Here is a 23,503-nt window from a genome sequence, read left to right as displayed (position 1 = left end):
AAAATATGAATAATTGATTAAAACCAATCAATGTAACAAAAAAAAAATGAGTTTGAGACGATTGACTCTAACTCGTGTTACAAATAGTGTAGTAGCGATGTCCTCTCTAGTACGTAGTACATGTAACTCAATGTAAAAAAATAACTATCATGTAAAAAAAACAACATACCTCCAAATGCTTGATCAAGCAGATCTTATTATTAAACTTCTTTCCACAAATATCACATATAACTATCCGGAGATTGTGGACTTTCTTATGTTTCGAGAAATTACTAGAATCACTAAATGTCTTATTGCATAATTCACATTTATACACAGGCAACGACGCGTGATAGCGTAAGTGACTTCGGAAACTGAAAAAAAAAAATGGATTTTTAATACATGTACACACAAAGAATTTTTCAAATCGCACCAGTATAGTATGTTTGTTTGTTTGAACGCGCTAATCTCAGGAACGATTTGAAAAATTATATCCCTGTTAGATTGTCCATTTATCGAGGAAGGCTATAGGCTATATATATATCATCACGTTAAGACCAACAAGAGCGGAACAATGCAGGTAAACCCACGGGGCACAGCTAGTTTTAAATAATAAATAAATATAGCAGGACAATTTTCCTACACGGCACAATCTGATCCCACACTAAGATTTTGCTTGTGTTATGGAAATCATATGGCTGATAAACATACATGTATAATTTTAAATAAATACTTGTATAGATAATTAACATCCAGACACAAAGCATGTTCATCACACAAATATTTGCCCCGGGTGGGAATTGAACCCACGACCTCTGGCTTGGAAGGCAGGGTCACTACCAACCAAGCCAACCGGTCAGTCGACACGGTTTTACACAAGACTATTTTATAGACATAAAATAAAATAGTCTAAAATAAATAGTCATAAAATAAATAAAATAACCATAAAATAGTCACTCACCCTTCAGGTTTCTCAAATTCCTCGCCGCAAATCTGACACTTGAGTTTAGCGTATTTAGCCTTATTTTTGAACGCATCGAGTAACAAATGTTCTATATTGTGTCGCATACAATCATTCCGTCTGTTGAAACGACGAAGGCAAACCACACACGACCTGTACTTTGCGGACAGTTGTCTCGCCATTTTATCCGGGTGCGTCAGTATTTCTGGAATACGTGTTATGTTAATGTTAATCGACTTTATTTATTTATTATTTATTTAACACTTTATTGTGCAAGAAACAAAATATACATAAAGGTTACAAAAATAAGATTAAAGAAAGCACAAAGGGCGGCCTTATCACTATGCAGTGATCTCTGCCAGGCAACCATGGGGAGAAAGGCAAAGAAGCGCAAAAAGTTGTGACAAAATAAAAACATATTTTTAGAATAGGGTAGAAATAATAAAAGAATACAAGACTTTATATGTGATCCAACTAAAAGGCTTATATTAGACCTTACTAAATTCAGTCGTCTAAATCAGGATTTCTAATTAGGTTCCTAAATGATTTAGTGGGTCAGTAGCCGTACTTTTTACTAAATTTAGAAACCTACCTTCCTAAATGCGATTGCATTAGTCTGAATTTAGACTGAATCATTTAGACGATTGAATTTAGTAAAGTCTAATAAGCTTTAAATGTTGTTTTGTTTTGAAATATGTTACATATATTTGAAAGAAATGTTCAGTCTATAGTATAATTAAAATAAATTTGAAAATATTTATTTATTTTATTTATTTTATACTTTATTGCACACACACCAGAAAGTACAAATACAGAAAGAACATAAAATAGAGAAAGACATGTACAAACGGCGGCCTTATCGCTAGGTAGCGATCTCTTCCAGGCTACCGTATGTATATGCGTAAGGAGAGATTTTGATTGAGGTGGGTGAGCAAAAAATAAGGCGTAAATGAACAAAATAAAATTAATATATCATATACAATGAATAAATATAATAATATATAACAAAATAAGGATAGGAAAGAAGATACGATAACAATAAAGAAGAGTGAAATAAGCTAGGTAAGAGAGAGATAATGTAACTTAAGTAGGTGCTTAAAACTTCTTAACCCTTTACAACCGGGAGGAAAAATTTTGCCAAAACCAGTTAAAATCTTATTCTGTCCTTTCCTTATGGTCCTTATAATGTAAGAAAAATATTAAAAAAAATCCTGTTCATGCTGGTCTCCAGCAATCAGACCCTCACGATCGTGAGTCTCAGGAATAATTTGTAAGTCGCATGATCGTGAGTGTTTGTTCTCATCGATATATTTACATGTATTTATAGATTAAAAAAAGAAAATTTCATATTTTAATATATTTATTTTAATAAAAAAACACAAATTCAACATTCTTTTATAATTTTTAATCAGTCTTCAAGACTCAATAACGATAAAATCAAACTTAATGGTAAATATTAACTTCCAAGAGATCAAAGTATGTAATTGTAAATTGTAATGTCAAGTACAATAGGATTTATAACAATAATCAGCCTTAATAGATACTAGTAAAGATAAAGACTACATATTTTTAACATGATAGGACATAAAACAATTTTTGTCACGAGACAAACATAAATACCCATCACATTTGGTACATTTAATTTTAGAGCGACTTCCACAACCTTCCATTCGACAGCATCTGGGTGCTTTAATGTCATCAAAGACAGGATAGTGTTCATATCCGTCATACCTCTGCTTCTGATAAAACATTAGCTGGTCAGAATATTTTATAATGTCGAGGAGGAACTGATGGTAAATCATCCTCATTTTCTTCTCTACGAAGACGATCTGGTATGCAGGATAAGCTATCAGCAACATTCAAACGAAAATCAAGCAGAGCCAGTGATTCTTTTCTAGGTAACTTATTGGCTAAACAATAGTTTCGGCAAAGCCTCCAAGAGTTGACCAGCGCAAGATCCAAGAAGTGTATGAGAACTTTCAACGTTGTACGTTCCATAGCGGATTACCTGTATCTTTTGCAGCCGGAGTATCAGAATCAATAACATGGAGTGCATTACGAAGGACAAGGAACCTGTCTCGCGACATAAGACGAGATACCAGCTCTCCAATACATCGGCAGTCGAGGAAAGGAAATGCAGCCCATGTTGATATGTGCTGCAAATAATTAAGCGATCTCTGCACTTGTACATTTGAGTTCACGGCCTGTAGTGCGTAGGAAATATTCGTTTGTGCACCGCGATACTCAGTGTCAAAATAGTCGTTAAAATAATCAATTGGACGCCTTGCCGGCTTTATTTGCAGAGCAGGATAGTCGTGCGCTTTCTCTGCGAATGTAGTTTGCTTCCATACTCTCTTTCTCGTTGCCCTGGGTGCTGATGCTGAAACTCTTCCTCGAACAGCTTCCAGAACAACTTCTGATAAGCTGGATCTGTCATGTGTAGCAGAAGTTGAATTGCCTTGGCGTGATCTTCTAGATGCCTGAACAGTGTTTCTTGGTGTCGGTGGGATTTGTATCTCAATCAACGGAGAAAGTTGTGGCACTACTGGAGTAGATGACGTCGAAGGAGCCATAAAGGAACTCTCAGGGACAACTTCATCGACCTGCTCCCCTTCAAAGTGATTTTCATCATTAGTTTGCCTAAATAAGACATCTTGTTCGAATAATTCCAGGTCATCTTCGTCAAAATCTTCTAGCTCTGAATTATTTCCATCATTTAACAGGTCTGTTATCATGTCATCAGTAAGCTTAAGCCCTAAAATAAAAAATAAAACCATATTTAGGAAGCATAATACTCAAAACCAACTTAAAAATGCACCACAACAAAACAAATTAATTGTACGTACTACGACCGGTATCACACGACCGTGAGTGTTTAAATTTCGAAGAAGATTCTAATAAAACTATCGATGTAAAGTACAAAAAACACTTGATATACTTTAAAGCAACTCATAAACACACGATACACATAGAAAGTTGTTTAAATATCTGTTTAAATTACGTAAATATTAGGTACTTACGCGAGCGGGAATCGTTGTCGAAGAACGCAGCCATCCTTTCTGCGGCCTCTGGGCTTCTGACAAGTTATGACTTGTGTCTACACTAATAAACCAGTTTTTCGCGCGTTCTCAGATAGACTCACTAACGATCGGCACAGGTTGCGTTCGCAAAAATTGATTTGATTTTGGTCCAGATTTTTTTAAAGTCAAGACTCACGATCTTATCAGACCGGTTGTAAAGGGTTAAGGTTTGTGCCTGACGCACTTCAAGTGGGAGTTCATTCCAAAGTTTATTATTATTATTTAAGTTTATTATATTAAGTTTATATTATTAAAATATGTTGCTAAGCGTAAAACTCGACCAATTGGGCTCATCATGTTTTTTATAAGACACAAGGTACACAAGACACAAGGTACACAAGGTCTACATATAACACGAAAAAGGGGCAATAAGGCATAAAAACGTCTAACTGGGGCAGCTAGTTAAATTAATGATTGAAGAGATTTTCATGAAAATAAATCGCATTTATAATGCCTATATCTCATTGTCAAATAACGAGTAAAAATACTCTAAATAAAGTCCAGAGCAAAACTCTGCCGGCAGAGTTCTCTAGTAAACGTATACAAAAGACTGAACATTTATTTCAAATATACTACATATTTCAAAACATAACAACACTTATTTATTTCAAAGCATAACTAAACTATTATTCATTTCAAAAAATAACTATGGTAGTACTATAATAAATTTTGAAATTAAAGATTTTTACGGATTTTAAACGCGATTTATTCATTATATTTATCATGCTAGCTGCAAAGTGTGTGAAAAGTCGGGATAAATAATAAATAATTAAATCGCATTTTAAATCCGTTATTTTATTTCATTTTTGAATAACTATACTATTGTTTACTAGATTTCCACCCGAGGCTTCGCGTTCTAGTTTCCGTTCCTGTGGGATTCCCAGAATAAAAAGTTGCCTATGTTTTATTCCGGTTTTACAGCTACCTACATACCCATTTCTTTGAAATCGGTTCAGCCCCCCTAGTCAAGTGGCTTTCTGTTAGCGTAGCGTTCAATAGAATAGACTACGAATGTATGAGATTGACGTAGGCTGTAGATAAACGTATCTACAGCCCCCCTAGTCAAGTGGCTTTCTGTTAGCGTAGCGTTCAATAGAATAGACTACGAATGTATGAGATTGACGTAACCTGTAGATACGTTTATCTACAGCCTACGTCAATCTCATACATTCGTAGTCTATTCTATTGAACGCTACGCTAACAGAAAGCCACTTGACTAGGGGGGCAGGTTACGTCAATCTCATACATTCGTAGTCTATTCTATTGAACGCTACGGTAACAAAAAGCCACTTGACTAGGGGGGCAGTATTTGCGTAAAAGATTAACAAACATACACCCTCACAAACTTTCGCATTCATTATATTAGTAGGATTTCAAAACGTACCTATAACCCTCCGTACACCAGGCTCATGATCCATCTCCGCCTTAACTTTAACTTCGTTAAACCCCCACTCTTTTATATTCAAGTGTCCCTCCCAATGTTCGAAAAACATTTCACGTTCAACAATCAGTTCACACACTTTACACTTAAACGCACGTTTCACTTTCAACGATCTATAACTAACGAATAAACTGCGCATATGTGTCAACACATGCTGATCCAGCTTTATATGCGAACTGCTTATACAAAAGCATTGGGGACACGCGTGTTTCGGGAACTTGTGAACGGAGAAATGTCTCAGGTACTTTCTGAACGTTGCAAAGCTCGTTTTGCAGGTGGAGCACGGGTATTTAGTTGTATGTATGTCTGGCCGTGGGAGTCTATATTTTCTCGGACAGTGTTCGCGTTTGTGCACCGCGTATTCTCTGTGTACGCCTTTGAAGTGGCACTTTTTGCATTGGTAGCGTCTGAAAGTAAGAAAATATTATTTAGGACACGTCTATGTATAGTGGGGATAAATAGATATATGTGCATTCAGCATTTAACAATCTAACTAGCTATCCGCTTCGTCTAAAATTTAATAAATTATATACTAAAACCTTCCTATTGAATCACTGTATCTATTAAAAAAAATCCTACAAATCTGTTGATTAATTCTATCAACTTTGTTTTGTACTATGAAGTGACGAGATGAGTAAATTGCATTTGTGCTATTAATGCATTGATGACAATTTGCAACTATTGTATATTGTATATAGCCATTTTAAGAAATGGACCCAAAACATTAAAGCATGTACAAGCGCGAGGAAGAGATTTGAATATTTTTTTTTCACAGAAATATGTTTTGAATATTTTTTTCAATGAAACAAATGAATACAATACAATAGAACCCACATCCTCTGAAAATTTTAGATCAAAAACAACTAAATCTCTCTGATATGAGCAATAAAATTATAAGTAAAAAGGTGCTACGGTAGTGACATGTTAAAATGTGGCTGATTAGCAAGAATTTACTTCGTCTCTTTTTAGATAAACGATAATTGAATCATGTCATCTCACTTTGACGTCTAAACGTGTGCTCGTTAGTGTGTCGTTTTTGAAAATCAAATGTGTTGGTAAATAAGGTAATCTATCTACTTATTACGTATCTACCTTTTACCCGAATCTTCGCCCGCGTATTCAATGAAAAACGTTCCAGTGGGATATTCGGACTAAAAACTATCCTATGTGTTAATCAAAGTTACCCTCTATGTGTGTGAAAAATTTCATGAAAATCGGTTCAACAGTTTTTGTGTAATAAAAAAACATACAGACTTTCGCATTTATAATATAAGTGGGATAGTATTGGATAAAAGTATTATTGTATACTAGCTTCCGCCCGCGACTCCGTCCGCGCGGAAAAATTAAGATTTATTTTTTCCTACGTATTTTTACGGGATAAAAAGTATCCTATTTTACGCCCAGGATAATAAGGTATAATATACCAAGTTTCATCGAAATCGAACCGTTAGTTTTCACGTGATGCCTTCACATACAGACAGACAGACAGACAAAAATTTTTTTAATCACATATTTGGGTTTGGTATCGATCCAGTAACACCCCCTGCTATTTATTTTTTCAATATTTTCAATGTACAGAATTGACCCTTCTACAGATTTATTATATGTATAGATTATGTACATATAAATGATTGCAAGTTTAAAATATTATAAAAGTAACATACTTTATCTTATCCCCACTATCATTTTCCCCACTCTCGCTATCATTCTCCGAACTACTAGGAGAATCATCTTCCGAGTTAATAGTAAGTATTTCTGCCTGCGGTTCAATAATAATCAAATCGTTTTCACATTCCTCATCTGTTTCTTGTCTAACTTCATTGAAATTCTCAAATACGTTGGATAATAATTCCCAATTATTTTCACATTTACCGTTCATGTCAATCTCATTTATTTCTTGTTTGATATTAATTTCGTTTGTCGGATTTGCTGTTAAATTAACATCTATATGATATATCTTGCGTATATCACTTAGTTTTAAATTGACATCTTGAATTTCGTCCGGTAACGGTTCTTCTTTTATTTTTAAGCTATCATCTTGATATGTTAGCTTTATTTCTATATTTGCAACTGGGTTGGGTATGTTTATACTGTTTGTGACTTCATCAATGGGTATATTAAGTTCTGTAGACGGTATATTTTCTGTCGCTAAATCATTTTGACTTCTTTCAGTATTATTTTCTGTATTAACTGAATTGTTTTGACCAGTTTCTGTGTTTTCTTCTATATTAGTTTCCATATCTTCATTTACATTATTAATATTCGCGACACTAACCACATTAGTTACTATTGGACACATTTCTGGTTCGACAGGATCTAATTGGACTTCGACTTCCGTTTTAATATTGCTTAAAAGATTTTCAACTGCGTCCAAACATTCTTGTCCAGTTTCAGTATCATTATCAACTTCCATTTCTTGGGTATCGTCAATCTCTTTTTTAATTTGAACACCTTCTATTATATCATTATTTACATTCGTATGTATGTTTATTTCAATTTCTTTTGGTGTTTCTATATGTTCGGTGATTACTTCATTATTAGGGAGTATATTTTCAGTTAGTTCAATGTTAGGTTGTGTTTCAATTACATCATCACTATTATTACTTGTTGCACTTGCACTTGCATTTACAATTGTAACTTTACCATCTTTCATTATATTATAATGGAATACTTCTGTCTTTTTAGAATCACCTGTAACTAATAAATTGCGGTTTTTTAGTTATTTTCTCACATTCAATAGAACGCAAATATGGCTGGTTTAAAGGTTAACTAGTTTACCGCCCGCGGCTTCGCCCGCTTTGTCTAAACCTAATAAATTATATACTAAAACCTTCCCCTTGAATCACTCTATCTATTTAAAAAAAACGCATCAAAATCTGTTGCGTAGTTTTAAAGATTTAAGCATACAAAGGGACATAGGGACAGAGAAAGCGACTTTGTTTTACACTATGTAGTGATAGTGAAGGTATATACTTACATACAGTTACAAAAAAAAAATCAAATTTTTAAATTTATTTGTAAGAACTGTAATATTATGTTATTTCCAAGTTTTTGCAATGAAAACTTTAATTAAACCTCATAAACAAGAAATTAAAATCTTAATACATATATATAAATCTCGTGTCACAATGTTTGTCCTCAATGGACTCCTAAACCACTTAACCGATTATAATAAAATTCGCACACCATGTGCAGTTCGATCCAACTTGAGAGATAGGATAGTTTAAACATGTACCACGGGCAAAGCCGGGGCCGACCACTAGTTTATTTATAAAATGGATACTTACTTATATTCAGTGTGGGTATTGGATTTACTTTAGCAGGTTGGTTAGAATTTTTCTCAAAAAAGGTCTTCGGAACAAACAGCTGCAAAATAAAATAAATTAATAAACATCAGTCACCTTTGAGTTTTATATATATAGATTATTAAACTAGTACTGCTGCTATGATCAGAACTTTTTATAAGTAACTAGCTGTGTATCCCGGCTTCACCTATACACTATCGAAACCAACTTAAAAAATCTTTTTAGGCTCATGCACAACGCTTTGCTGAAGATGTTGTATAGTTTACGATTATATAAAGAACATATAGACAAACATTCATTTTTATATGTATTAAAAAAATCAACTTACAAATTCATGAGGCACATAACCACCACTCGTCATTCCATGTATTTCCTCAGAATGCGGGGACAGTCTCGTCGGATCGAAATACACTGGTTTTGGACACATTAAACATTTATACAGTAATAAATAATTGGACGTATGCTTCGTCATATGTACCGGCAGCATGCATCCTTTGAACACACGTTTTGAACAAATTTTGCAGATCTGCGGATGCCTCGAAACGACTTTTTTGTGTAACGCTAGAAGGGGTCTTGAATGAAATAATTTGTTACAGTGTATACATAGTATGTTCGGCACTTTACCAGGACATGCGTGGTTGTAATCTACCACATTCTCTTGACACTCTGTACAAAACACTAGAGACCACGCTATGGGCAGATCCGTTCGTACTGAATGCCTCAATACCATATGATCGAGCAGGCTTTCTTCCTGAAAGTAATATCTAGGACACAGATGACATTTGTACATCTTTTTTGCGTTCTGAAACACCTTTATTTGCTTCGCTTTGAACGCGGCACAGTACCACTGGTGTTCTGCTAACTTGAGACAAGAGAAAAGGTCCTTCGAGCATCCAGCGCATTTTTTTGGCTTATTATGTTCGCTACCGGGCTGTCCACATCTCCAACATTTAGTACCTGGGTCTATAAACCTTTTGTCCATCTTTTGGTACGCTACAATGTTACATTCCACACAGGTTGAAATTTCAAGACCGATCCGGAATGTTTTGAATGCATGCACGTATATATGATTGCGAAATTCGCTCAAATGCCACCAAGCTAGATTGCAAATATAGCATTTGTATATGAGCGGTGGTTCTCGCAAGTCGGAGGCTAATGAGAACCAATCTCTCCATCGAGTCAACGCCTTCTCGAAGGCGAGTTCATAGTTACTCTTAACATGTGGTGCAGGTGGTGGCTTGCAGTTATTTACCACCTCAATGTGGAGTATTTTTTCAGCTTTGCATGTACTGTTTTCAATGAAGTTATGGGATGCCCTCAATACGTTAACAAGGTTTAGGTTGTGGACATCTGCCTCTATGTCTACTTCGTCATCTGAACTGTCAAGCTCGACTACATCTGCGTTGGTTTCATCACACTCCTCGACTTCCACCTTGATCGAGAACTGTGGTTGTGCCTGTAGTTTTGATGTACTTCCCTTATCACCTCTAATTCTAGCGAGTGTCTGTTCCACTTCATACTGAAAAAAGAAACAAATAGATAAATGTATTTTTTATTTCAGCACATTTTTCGCATACAGCTCAATCTGATCCCATACTAAGCTTTCGCTCGTGTTATGGAAACTAAATGGCTGATAAACATACATTGCATAGTTTTAAAGATTAAAGCATACATAGCGACGGACAGACAGCAACTTTGTTTTACACTATATTGAATAACTTGGAGGGTAGAATTTAAAAAATTTATACTTATTTTATTTTTTTAATTGTTAATTTTAAATTAATCTTATAACTATGAATAAGAAATATAGATGCAATAAAATAAATTATGTACATATGTCAAAAGAATAAATAAACCTATTTTCATCGACACACTTCTACTAGTTTCTTCACCTGTAAGTTTGTTCGTTAGTGATTCCTTTAAACTCAATTTCTACAGTTCTCAATTTCTTCATTTTTACAGTACGATTCACGAAAGATGACCACAAATGGCGGCCGTCTGCACACATTCACTCATGAAGAAAAGACATAATACTAAAATGTTGGTTAAATAATTTATTTTTTTTTAATTTAAAATTAAATCCTCCGTCTTAAAATTAAATCAAGCGCCTCACCTTGCACCTCCATACGGACCTAAAATATGCCTTCTGCGCCATGGTCATCTTTCGTGAATCTTACTGTACTTTAATTAATGATAAATGACAAATACCATACTTTCTTGAGATTTTAGTAATCAACAAATCAAAATAAATAAGCATGCTTTTTTAAATATACATATTTATTATTTCAAACTTATTTCATTTATGTTTGTTCATTGTTTACATTGTTAATAGATTTATGAATAAGGTATCTTACACACATGGAGAAACTAAAAACAAAACTAAAATACCGATTAATCGAGAAGAATTTATCAAGAAATATTAGACTTAGAAACAAGTAAGATTTTTTAAAACAACTATGGAATATAATACATACTACTTTCCGCCCACAGCTTCACCCCATTTTCAAAGAAAAACCTGCTTAGTTCCCGTGGGATTTCCGGGATTAAACCTATCCTTTGTGTTAATCCAAGTTACCCTCTATATGTGTGCTAAATTTCATTGTAATCGGTTGCGCAGTATTTACGTGAAAGAGTAACAAACATACACATCCATCCTCAAAAACTTTCGCATTTATAATATTAGTAGGATTAACATGATTCAATTAGCTTCGTCTCTATGTTTGTATGTAACCTCTCCTCTCCTCTAGACACAGTTTTGATTCACTTTATAGTTTTACTAGCTGTGCCCAGCAGTTTCACCCACATTGCTCCGCTCCTGTTGGTCTTAGCGTGATGATATATGCCTATAGCCTTCCTCAATGAATATCTAACACCAAAAGAATTTTTCAAATCGGACCAGTAGTTCCCGAGATTAGCGCGTTCAAACAAACAAACTCTTCAGCTTTATAATATTAGTATAGATACGGACAGATGTAATTCAAGCTTTGAACATATCTATCAAGGTTATGTGACAATACAATAATTTTATGAATTTATTTTAGTTAAACTATAAAATATTGTAATATTAATGAGTGCAAATATCATAATTTATATATCTTAATCTATAGTTTGTGAGATAATTCTGTTTTTTAAATAAACATAATTCACAAAATGAACCTCAAAATTGCATACATTTTCGATACAATTAATAAATTTGGCATCAGAAAAGTAGGTAGGTACTATCAATGCTTGTAATAAAAACATACATAACATTATTTTATTTTTAAGAATTATAATATATTATAATTAATTAGTGTAATAGAGAATTAAGAAAGCTTCATCTTATTTAATAATTCAGATTCTACAGTGCGAATTTCAAACAAAATTAATAAAATAAGGAAACTTTAATAATTTAACGATAATTTCGTAATAAGATAGGTTAATTACCACTCTAAATAAGACGTAGGTATTTATAAAAAATCAATAATATTTCTACCCTCACACCAAAAATAGTTCGAACCAATTGAATCATGAATGAGATATGAATATAGAAGAAATAATAAGTAGGTATTGTTATCCTTCTAAATAAATAGCTGTTAATATTGTGTCAAGATTACTTTCATTTAGCAAGATGGAGGTATCTACCTGCAATTCTTTTAATTCATCGTCAGAATCAGGACATTCCCTCGGTACCAGCTTTGCTTTCCTACTTCTTGTTATTTCGGATTTATCCATTTTACAAAAAGTAACACAACACGCACTATTCACATATATTTACATTATCAAACACAACTTTTACGAGTTTACAAAAACGTGAAGTAGGTAGCTCACTAAATGAAATGTATAAACCAACTTATTCATAATTTAATATACTACTTGTTAACAATATCTTTGTCTCTTTTAAACCCTTGTTATTAGAGAAAGACCACATGCTTAACGGCTTCGCAATCATGACATTTTAATTTAGTAGTATTATATTTCATGTCAGACCGTCGACGGTAGTCGTAAGAGACTCGTTTAGAAATGTATTGTAGCTTTTTGTTTTATTGGAAATGTTTATTATTTAGTTTTCTCCTCGATTTTTTATATTTAGTATTTAAATAGACTTAAATTGGCATGAAATGTTTTCCCTAGGCTAGATATGTGTTTGCTAAAATAAATATTAGAATTACAAAATCTATTATTTATTAGCCACGTAATGTTTTTGAACGATTGTATAGAAATTTAATTTATATGGAAAAATCTTAGTACGTACTGACTAATAAATAACAATTACCATGTAAAAGACTCAATGAAAAGTAAATTTAGTTTTTTGAATACATTAACATAATATTACTCATAATATATTATTTTTCAACAAAAACTCAAATGGCCAAATATACTTGTATCCGATTCTGATATTTGACATAAGATATAAAAAATCCTATCCAGTTCCAGTCCTAAATCCTAACCTCAAATTAAAATGGAACAATAAATAGTTAATTTTCAATATAAATTTAATCTACAGAATAAAATGACTTTATTTATTAAGCATTATAAGCCTGGCGCTGTATTTAACACACAGATACTATGGCGTTTAAATTCAACTGTTGCGGAAAATCTAAACAAAGGCGAAGATGAAGAGGAATTTAGAGTTTTGGATATTTTGAAGAAAAAAGATAAACAACAGAGACGAATAGCACGAAGATCTGATGTTATGCCTGATAGGACTGAGAAAATGCCTACAGATCAGGTACTATTATAATTTTAAGTGTTCATATTTTTTACTAGAGGTCCGCCCCGGCTTCGTCCGTGGTATATATTTCGCAATAAAAGGTAGCCTATGTTTTAATATATTAAATGTGTCCGTACGATTTTATAAAAGCTTATTTATTATGTAGTTAGTTGAGCTTAAATACTGTACAAATCTTGCAGATGAACCAAATACCTATAACAGTATAATCTATATCAATACTTTTTTTTTTTTTTTTTTTTATTTTTTTTATTATTATATCTGCGATCAGTCGCTAGACTATAAGCGGATATGTTGAAGGCGCGTATGGCAGGAAGGATGCTGCTCCCATCGGAGTCCACCCTTTATTACTTTTTCTTAATATTATAAAAGTTTATTAGTATTTAGTATTTGTGATACAAACTCAAGAACATCATAGGTATTTCCTATCCTATAAGAAATTGATGATTGTTTTGGAAAATTATCTTTTCTGTGCTAATGCATAGTATGTTGGTAAACAATAGTTTACGTGACATTTATCGTGTAATACTTTATTGCTCGGATAAGTTTTAAACCTTAACCTCCTTTTTCATAATATTACTCCACACAGTAGGTTGCCTGGAAGAGATCACTCTTAAGTGATAAGGCCGCCTTCTGTGCTGGACTAGTTTTAAGTTTTAATTTTAAGAATTTATTTGTATGCCAGCACAATAAAGTGTTAATAAATAAATAAATAAATAATAAACAAGGATTGAAAAATCAGCCCTTATAATTACAAAGTTATATTCATTAAAAATAAGTTTAACATAAGTATTGTATAATTTCCAGAATTGGGGCAACGTCTGGCCAGGTCCTCGCTCATTCCACCCATCTTCAGTACCTCTACCAATCAGACAAGGCTACGTACCAAAAGGCCAGGTCCCTCCCGGCAAGAAAGCGAACGCAGAGCTGATGAAAATACCAAACTTTCTGCACCTCACGCCACCAGTTGTTAAAGCCCAGTGTGAAGCTATCAAGAAATATTGCACGGAATGGCCGAAATTATTAAACTCGGAAGAAGCAATTGAAAAACATTACCCTATAGAAGTAATAACATCTGATTATTGCCACGCCAGCCCGACAATCCGGAATCCGCTAGCAAGAATCGTGACTCTACGTATTAAATTGTCAAACTTGAACCTCGATAAGCATGCAAGGGACAAGTTTTTAAGATTAGTAGGAGATAGATACGATGCCGCGACAGATTTAGTTACTATAACAGCAGATCGGTGTCCCATGAGGAAACAGAATTTGGATTATGTGAATTATTTATTAACAGCGGTATATCATGAGTCGTGGACATATGAAGATTGGGAGAAGGAAAAAACAGAAGATGATATGGAATATTATGTTTGGGATAATAATGTGTCGAAAAAGAATTTAGTAGATTGGCACTTACGAGTAAATAACGAAGTTAAAACACTGTCCGATGAAGAATATAAGAGCTATGATGTCTCAACGATACCAAATGCAGAGGAATATAAAACAGCAGTGTCAGAGTTATACAATGTAGGTGAAAATGATGATACGTTAGGGAAGTATGATGTGGCTGTAAGGAAGCTCTTTGGCTTGCCGGAAAAGAAAATTGTAAATTAAAATTGTATTGATAAATAGTTGTATAGGATTGTGTTTTTTATTACCTGTTGTTAGTTAATTACCTACTTAGTTTGGTTTAGATTTGTTGTATGTTAATATGAATTAACCCTCTACTACCTGACCCTAATTTCTTATACGTAACTACCTACTTGGAGTCTCTCAGACTCCCATACTTTGAACTCTTAATAAACAAAAACTATTATAAATGAAAATAAATTAAAAGAAACATGTTATAGCTTGAACACTTCTTTATTTCTTAAAAGTAAAAAAAATACATATCACCTTATGGCTTATACTTAAAAACTACACTTTTTTTTAAAGTAAGCAAAATTTTATCAAAAATTTTACACTTTTAATAAATGAGATCTTTAAAAAACTAACAAAAATTAGGAACTCTCTTCATAAATTGTTTAAAGTTTAGTAACTTATCAACATAATGTGACACAAATTTTTGGCAAAAAAGAATTTTTTTTATAAAATTGCAAGGCTCAAACTTTACAATTTTTCCCGGCATATTGAGCACGCCGTGTAGGAGCACTGCAGGCATGTAGGTTTCTTATATATGAAACACAAGTACTGCGTCTTAAGTTTTTTTTTTCGGGTCACATGTGAAGCAGTACTTGCGTATTGCCAACTTTTCAGGTGCTTCATAACTACATCCTGCATCTGCATCTCTGTATCCGATGCAGAATCACAGGGAAGAACACAATTTTCTTCAATATCTTCCTCGTGTTCACTGCACAGTTCATCAAAACATTCTTCTTCGTTCGAGGAAAGGTCCTCCTCCAACCAACGATCAATATTTTTATCATTCGAGGTCATTTTGAACTAAAACAGAAAAAAAGAGTTTCATGAAAAAGTCACGTAACTACCTACCTGGAGTCTCTCAGACTCCACGACATAGTTTTTTACTCACCAAAACACAGCGCGCGCGCGTATGACCTCGACGAGTTCAGATGGAGTTCAGGCGCGGTACTGCAGGCAGAGGGGCGAAGGTACACGGACGCACACCGTTCAAATACATTTGCTTGTAAAGATATAGACAAAAGTAAGACTGCTGGAGTCTGAGAGACTCCGGTCAGATAGTTGAGGGTTAAAACTCATAATTACTTACCCGATTTTAAATTATGCCTGCACTTGATATTTATCGACGATCTTAAAATGTTGGGCCAACACTGCCTATTGTGTAAAGTGCCCATCACTACATAGTATAAAAAAAGTCGCTTTCTCTGTCCCTATTTCCTTATGTCCCTTTGTATGCTTAAATCTTTAAAACTACGCAACGGATTTTGATGTGTTTTTTTTTATAGATAGAGTGATTCAAGAGGAAGGTTTTAGTATACAATTTATTAGGTTTTAGATAAAGCGGGCGAAGCCGCGGGCGGTAAGCTAGTTATTTATAACAAAAATTGTTTTCAAATATTATATGAAGTATTAATATATTATATTATGACCAATATATTATGAATTATGTAAGTACACATTGACTCTTGTTTATGGTTGTAATTCGATCATTTAATTTTAATTTTAAACATCTATTATTATCCGTCATCCACTGCAATAACGCGACGATAATAATTCCTTTGCATCAAACTAAGGCATCAAAATGCAAAATGTGTAGATTAAAAATTCAATTACATTCGGTGGTACTTAAATATTAAATTACGTATTTTGAAAAATAAATATAGGTCTCCTAACAATGTAAACTCGACTCTCGAAGCATTGTTCATCTTTCATATTATTATAAAGTTGTACGTAACTTTAAACTAAATTTTATTGAGAAACAACAATGAAAACCGATAAAATACAAATCATGATTTTTATAAGCTCCACTTACCATAACGACCGCGATGTAATAAAAAAGTAATGAAATTTTTCGTCATTTTCTAATTTACGCGCCAAAATATGGCGGGAACTTCGTTTATTTTTTTATTTTTAAGTAACGTTCTATGGATTTCTTGTAAATTACATGGTGTTAAGGAAGACGGTAAAAAATAAATTGAAATATTTTTACTTTCTATTTAAGTACCTACAGTAGATAGGTAATGTATTTACAAGTTTCTTTTTTATATAAGTACTAGCTTTCCGCCCGCGGCTTCGCCCGCGTTTTCAGAGAAAAACCCGTTCCCGTAGGATTTCCGGGATAAAACCTATTCTATGTCCTTTCTCGGGTATCAAAATATATATATACCAAATTTCATGCAAATTGGTTCGGTAGTTCAGGTGTGATTGAGAGACAGACAGACAGAGTTACTTTCGCATTTATAATATTAGTATGGATTAAGTACCGACAGTAGGTAGGTAATGTAATATATACTTGCCTACGTTTCTTAATATTAACTGGGAATCTGTTACTAAATTTGTTATATCCTCAGACCAAGGTTTTTAATTTGTTTTATTAACGCATGTCACTTAAATTTCAGTAAATCCATCCACAAGTTATGTGTATTGGCCAAATGCGACTATTCCATTTTATATTAATCCGGGACATTTTGGTAAGTGATGGACATAATAAGTACTTACCTACGTATGTACATGTCTTCACACGTATATAAGTCCCGGAAAATTAATTTCATTTTTCGCAATAATATTGTTATTTTGATTATCTATGATTTGTAAAATTAGTTAACATAAAATAAAAATCATTACCTAATATGAAAAATTTAAAATCGTGTTTAAAATACATATGAAACTCACACTATTTCGAAATTCGAACACACTATATAAAGAATTAGGGCTGTACAAATTATTTTTAATTTTTCCGTAATTTTTTTTTTAGATTCCGAACAGACCCAATCTATATTGTCGTCTCTTTCCCTCTTTGCTTTCAAGACGTGTTTGAAATTTAACCCAGTGATGGCAGAACCAACTGAACACCATGTTTTGGTGATAGAAAACCCGAATGGGAAAAGGCGATGTGATATAAGTAGTGAAGCACATTCTCTGGTGGAACCGCATGTGAGCATATATTGTATTTATAAAAATAAATGTTGGCAGGGCTTTTATGGCTGCGGGCAATATTATTTATTTATTTATTTACATGAATGAATGAATGAATGAAATACTCTTTATTGTACATACACAGTAATAAAATTTGTTACATAGTTAAGATAGCTTATAGGTAATAAATAGGTACACATCACAGCTGACAATTTTGACTAATAATAGGCATGACGACAGTATCCATAAATGATCGTATTAGTGTTTTTAAGAGAAAATGTATAATAAATAAATTAAATATAGTAACTTAGAAATCTTAAAAACATTAAGATTAATGAGATTATCAATAAAATAAAACATTGAAATTCGTTTTTTCGAAAAAAAATTGTTATAATCTATTTCGTATCTTGTTTCGTATGTTAGTTTTCGCGACAAATAAAAATCTATACTGTTTTCAAGCGTTCTGTAATTAAATATTTAAAATTATTTGTAAGAAATAAAACAAATAATTAAATAAGTAGTTGCAATAGGTTGCAATATTTTTTTTGGGTTTCATGCGTTTAAATATGAAATAAATAATAATTACATTTATTAAGACATGCAATTTACGGGATAATCGCCTGTGGACACTTAACGATTACACCCCGACACCCGGCTTAAGAAATGTTGCATAGTTGTGACTATAGCATTGCGTGAACTATCCAAGACAATTCACCCATTCATCCATCTAATCATCTCTTAAATTTCAGCGTATCACCCTCGGCTACGAATGTCTCAAGCCACCACACATAGATGCAATAATCATGCGATCTCTTGGCTTCCCTTTTGAACACAACCGGGCCAGCCGGGACGTGTTTATAGATGTACAGTTTGAGAATATTCAACCAGGTACGTACATCTTTACTAATCTTAATCTTCTTAATACTATTATAAAGGCGAAAGTTTGTATGGATGTATGGATGTATGGATGTATGGATGTTTGTTACTCTTTCACGTAAAAACTACTGAACCGATTACAATGAAATTTAGCACACATATAGAGGGTAACTTGGATTAACACATAGGATAGGTTTTATCCCGGAAATCCCACGGGAACGGGAACTATGCGGGTTTTCCTTTGAAAACGCGGGCGAAGCCGCGGGCGGAAATCTAGTATTATACTTAAAGGGTTTGTTTGAATTTGATATTTTAGTTTTATAGCATTCAAATCCATACTAATAAATGCGAAAGTAACTCTGTCTGTCTGTTACTCAATCACGCCTAAACTACTGGACACAATTTTCATGAAATTTGGTATGGAGATATTTTGATACCCGAGAAAGGACATAGGCTACTTTTTATCCCGAGAAAATGACGCAATCCCGGACATCCCACGGGAACGGGAACTATGCGGGTTTTTCTTTGACAGCGCGGGCGAAGCCGCGCGCGGAAGCCTAGTACTTTATAAATATAAACTTTTAAAGAATAGAGAAGATTGAGGATTCTTCTTCTTCTCTTTCTTATATGACAATTCCCGATCCCAATTAAGCTAGATTCCGCCGATTGAGGATTCGAACCCTCGTCTTTACCGGGGCTAAAATTGACGATTGAATACAAACACACTTTCGCATTTTCAATATAAGAATTATAACGGATTTAAAACGAGTTTTTTTTTATTTTTTGCAATATTTACTAACTATGTAATGTGTCCATGAATGGTTTTTTTACACGCTTTATATTAGCTTCACCTGTATGTTTGTTTGTTTGTAACCGACTTCTTTGGGCGCGATTTTGACCCACTTTAAACGGCCAGATTTCGTTCAAACTTTGTAGATTTATTGAGGACCGATGACAATACACTAATTTGATAAAATTTTCTATTTTTTAGTTCGGTTTTCTATAAAAAGCGTGTTTTTTAGTTTTTTTAACTATTATTATTTAATTTTTGCTTGCTATCACGATTTAGATGTAGTAAAAGATAATAAAAGTGTTGGAAGTTCTATTTTTTTATAATACAAGGCTTAAATAACTCCATCTAACATAAGCAAAAGCAGGTGCAATGGTTTTGCATATTAGCAGAATTGAACAAACAAACAGTCGAACAAACGTTTTAGTTGTATCACAGATAATACAATACTATTATCTATACTTATAATAAATCTGTAGAGAGGCCAATTCTGTACATGAAATATATTTAAAAAAAACTATGAAGGGGTGATAAAGGATCGCTACTGATGCCAAAAATGCAATCAGTAAAATTTTTGTCTGTCTGTCTGTCTGTCTGTCTGTATATTCGTTATAGAAACAAAAACTACACGACGGATTTTAACGAAATTTGGCACAATTATTCTTCATACTCCTGGGCAGGTTATAGTAAAAGAATCATGTAAATCGGTGTAGAAACACCAAAGTTATACATGAAATACGCTATAAGTCATCGCGCGTGAATTACATGCCATAAGGATTATTTTTGTGTATCAGTTGCCGCGTTCGACGCGCTTCGCGGCGGGAGCTATAAAAAGGCGGCGGGTCCGCACCCGTTTCGCGTTGTCACGGCATCACGTGTGAATGGCTGAACCGATTTCGATTATTCTTTTCTATTATATTCCTTGAAGTATGAGGTTGGTTCTTATGTAGAGAAAACGTAAATATGTACCACGGGCGAAGCCGGGGCGGACCGCTAGGCAAGCGCAATAAATCTGTAGAGAGGCCAATTCTGTACATGAAATATATTTAAAAAAAAACTATGAAGGGGTGATAAGGGATCGCTACTGATGCCAAAAATGCAATCAGTAAAATTTTTGTCTGTCTGTCTGTCTGTCTGTCTGTCTGTCTGTCTGTCTGTATATTCGCTATAGAAACAGAAACTACACGACGGATTTTAACCAAATTTGGCACAATTATTCTTCATACTCCTGGGCAGGTTATAGTAAAAGAATCATGTAAATCGGTGTAGAAACACCAAAGTTATACATGAAATACGCAAGTAATCGCGCGTGAATACAGAATCATGCCATAAGGATTATTTTTGTGTATCAGTTGCCGCGTTCGACGCGCTTCGCGGCGGGAGCTATAAAAAGGCGGCGGGTCTGCACCCGTTTCGCGTTGTCACGGCATCACGTGTGAACGGGTGAACCGATTTCGATAATTCTTTTCTATTATATTCCTTGAAGTACGAGGATGGTTCTTATGTAGAGAAAACGTAAATATGTTCCACGGGCGAAGCCGGGGCGGACCGCTAGTAACACGCAAGACTTAACTATCTACTAATGAAAGTTTTCATGCATTTTGTTCGAAACACGGTAGGTCAGCCGTGTTTTGTTACTTTAAAAAGGCGGCGGGTCTGCACCCGTTTCGCGTTGTCACGGCATCACGTGTGAACGGGTGAACCGATTTCGATAAGGGATCGCTACTGATGCCAAAAATGCAATCAGTAAAATTTTTGTCTGTCTGTCTGTCTGTCTGTCTGTCTGTCTGTCTGTATATTCGCTATAGAAACAGAAACTACACGACGGATTTTAACCAAATTTGGCACAATTATTCTTCATACTCCTGGGCAGGTTATAGGTAGTAAAAGAATCATGTAAATCGGTGTAGAAACACCAAAGTTATACATGAAATACGCAAGTAATCGCGCGTGAATACAGAATCATGCCATAAGGATTATTTTTGTGTATCAGTTGCCGCGTTCGACGCGCTTCGCGGCGGGAGCTATAAAAAGGCGGCGGGTCTGCACCCGTTTCGCGTTGTCACGGCATCACGTGTGAACGGGTGAACCGATTTCGATAATTCTTTTCTATTATATTCCTTGAAGTACGAGGATGGTTCTTATGTAGAGAAAACGTAAATATGTTCCACGGGCGAAGCCGGGGCGGACCGCTAGTATTATACTATAGTAGTTGTATTAATTGATAACATTCCACAATAAATCTTAATATACATAAATCTCGTGTCACAATGTTTGTCCTCAATGGACTCCTAAACCACTTAACCGATTATAATAAAAATCGCACACCATGTGCAGTTCGATCCAACTTGAGAGATAGGATAGTCTAAACATGTAGGTACCACGGGCGAAGCCGGGGCGGACCACTAGTACTATTATATTATTCTATAGTAGTTGTATTAATTGATAACATTCCACAATAAATATTATGAAACAAATATATTTATTATTATTTACTTAACAAGTAGGTAGGTAAATACTAAATACCATACAATGGTTGATTATTTATTACTAGAGTTATTGTCTTTTATTATCTCTTGCGTATACCTATAATTGATAAGAAATAACTGCATTATATAATAGACTAGCTTTCCGCCTGCGGCTTCGCCTGCGTTTTGCTAGAAAAACCCGCATAGTTCCCGTTCCCGTGAGATTTCCGGGATTAAACCTATCCTATGTGTTAATCCAAGTTACCATCTATGTGTGAGCTAAATTTCATTGTAATCGGTCGGGTATTTGTGTGAAAGAGTAACCAACATACATATTATGATATTTCTGTGACTATATACATGTAACTTCGTTACAAACAAAGAAAGTATGACATTAATTTAATTTACAAAGACATTAAGTATATTGGAAGAAGTCGATGAAATAAAATTTTTAGGCATTATGTTAGACAGCAATTGTAATTGGAAATCCCATATAAATCATTTATGTTCGCGTATCAACAAATTTGTGTTCGCCTTACGTCGTTTAAGGGCCATAAGTTCTGAAAAAATTGCGCTTACCGCATACCATGGTTATGTGTCATTTATATTAAGATATGGACTAATATTATGGGGCAATTTGACAAGTGTTAACAGAGCATTCCTAGCTCAAAAAAAATGTATTAGAGCTATTTGCGGGGTTGGGCCGTTAGAAAGCTGTCGGCCACTATTTCGAAAATTAAACGTTCTGACTCTGACTTCCATGTATGATGTACATACTGGAGAGCTGTATCTTCGTAAAAAAACACCCCCAATATTTCACAAGGGCGGCTAACGTGAGCATTATTCCCTCTAGAGACCCTGATAAACTTAGTATGCCACGTACACGTAAAACTGCGCTTTACTCTAAAAGTGGGCCTATCATGCTCATAAAAATATTCAACCGTATTCCCAAAGGTATACGAAACCAAACAATTAATGTATTTAAAAATAAACTGACGAAATGGTTGATCTTAAATTGTTTTTATAGCATAAAATAATTTTTTGACTATAAATGTTAATTACTTATTATAATTATTGTATGTATGGCCTTAAAATGTAATTATTGTAGAATGTTATTTGTCAATTAATTGTAAAGTAATTTCATTTCAATAATGTATTTAATTTAAATTTAGACAGTATTTGCATGCTTTATGCCGGGTCCAGACTGGTGAAACGACATTCTGCCTTTCATTGCATGTTCGCTGCTGGTGTGGACGCATAGCGCGCTCATAACGCGCATTCACTACGAACCTCCCGTATTCGTGTTCCTTGCCCCTTTGTGTTCGTCGAAAAACCGAC

General features: G+C 34.1%; 4 protein-coding genes across 5 annotated transcripts in view; 2 read left to right on the top strand and 2 right to left on the bottom strand.

The window, feature by feature from the left end:
* The window catches only part of LOC149475094 (uncharacterized), a 131,085-nt gene extending 118,513 nt beyond the window's left edge, over positions 1–12,572 (bottom strand). For both annotated transcript variants that reach the window (XR_016318123.1, XM_089713822.1), the window contains exons 1-7: positions 12,391–12,572; positions 9,095–10,285; positions 8,749–8,827; positions 7,126–8,158; positions 5,405–5,868; positions 941–1,145; positions 170–353 (exon numbers count right to left, since the gene is read on the bottom strand). Coding sequence is in view for 1 of the 2 variants with exons in the window: in XM_089713822.1 (XP_089569948.1) it covers positions 170–353; positions 941–1,145; positions 5,405–5,868; positions 7,126–8,158; positions 8,749–8,827; positions 9,095–10,285; positions 12,391–12,480 (3,246 nt within the window). In the remaining variant the exon portion in view is untranslated. The remainder of the gene's footprint in view (positions 1–169; positions 354–940; positions 1,146–5,404; positions 5,869–7,125; positions 8,159–8,748; positions 8,828–9,094; positions 10,286–12,390) is intronic.
* A 599-nt stretch (positions 12,573–13,171) lies between these two features.
* Positions 13,172–15,119, top strand: mRpS35 (mitochondrial ribosomal protein S35). Its single transcript, XM_089713983.1, has 2 exons — positions 13,172–13,477; positions 14,285–15,119. The coding sequence occupies exons 1-2, from the start codon at positions 13,259–13,261 to the stop codon at positions 15,089–15,091; spliced, it is 1,026 nt and encodes a 341-aa protein (XP_089570109.1). The 5' UTR covers positions 13,172–13,258; the 3' UTR covers positions 15,092–15,119.
* A 345-nt stretch (positions 15,120–15,464) lies between these two features.
* Positions 15,465–16,041, bottom strand: LOC149475092 (uncharacterized). Its single transcript, XM_089713994.1, has 2 exons — positions 16,008–16,041; positions 15,465–15,919 (listed from the first exon to the last, which is right to left on the bottom strand). The coding sequence occupies exon 2, from the start codon at positions 15,911–15,913 to the stop codon at positions 15,587–15,589; it is 327 nt and encodes a 108-aa protein (XP_089570120.1). The 5' UTR covers positions 15,914–15,919; positions 16,008–16,041; the 3' UTR covers positions 15,465–15,586.
* Positions 16,042–17,947: 1,906 nt separating this feature from the next.
* LOC149475089 (uncharacterized) overlaps positions 17,948–23,503 on the top strand; it is a 35,192-nt gene continuing 29,636 nt past the window's right edge. Inside the window, exons 1-2 of the mRNA XM_089713727.1 lie at positions 17,948–18,049; positions 18,781–18,919. Of these exons, the coding sequence (XP_089569853.1) occupies positions 17,948–18,049; positions 18,781–18,919 (241 nt within the window). The remainder of the gene's footprint in view (positions 18,050–18,780; positions 18,920–23,503) is intronic.

Source organism: Colias philodice, chromosome 31 (genome assembly GCF_061535455.1).
Source record: "Colias philodice isolate Cphi_HAF_F1 chromosome 31, ilColPhil1 Martin Lab GWU primary, whole genome shotgun sequence".
NCBI lineage: Eukaryota > Metazoa > Arthropoda > Insecta > Lepidoptera > Pieridae > Colias > Colias philodice.
The sequence above is the reverse complement of the archived record's forward strand: the minus strand, read 5'-3'. Positions and strand labels throughout refer to the sequence as shown.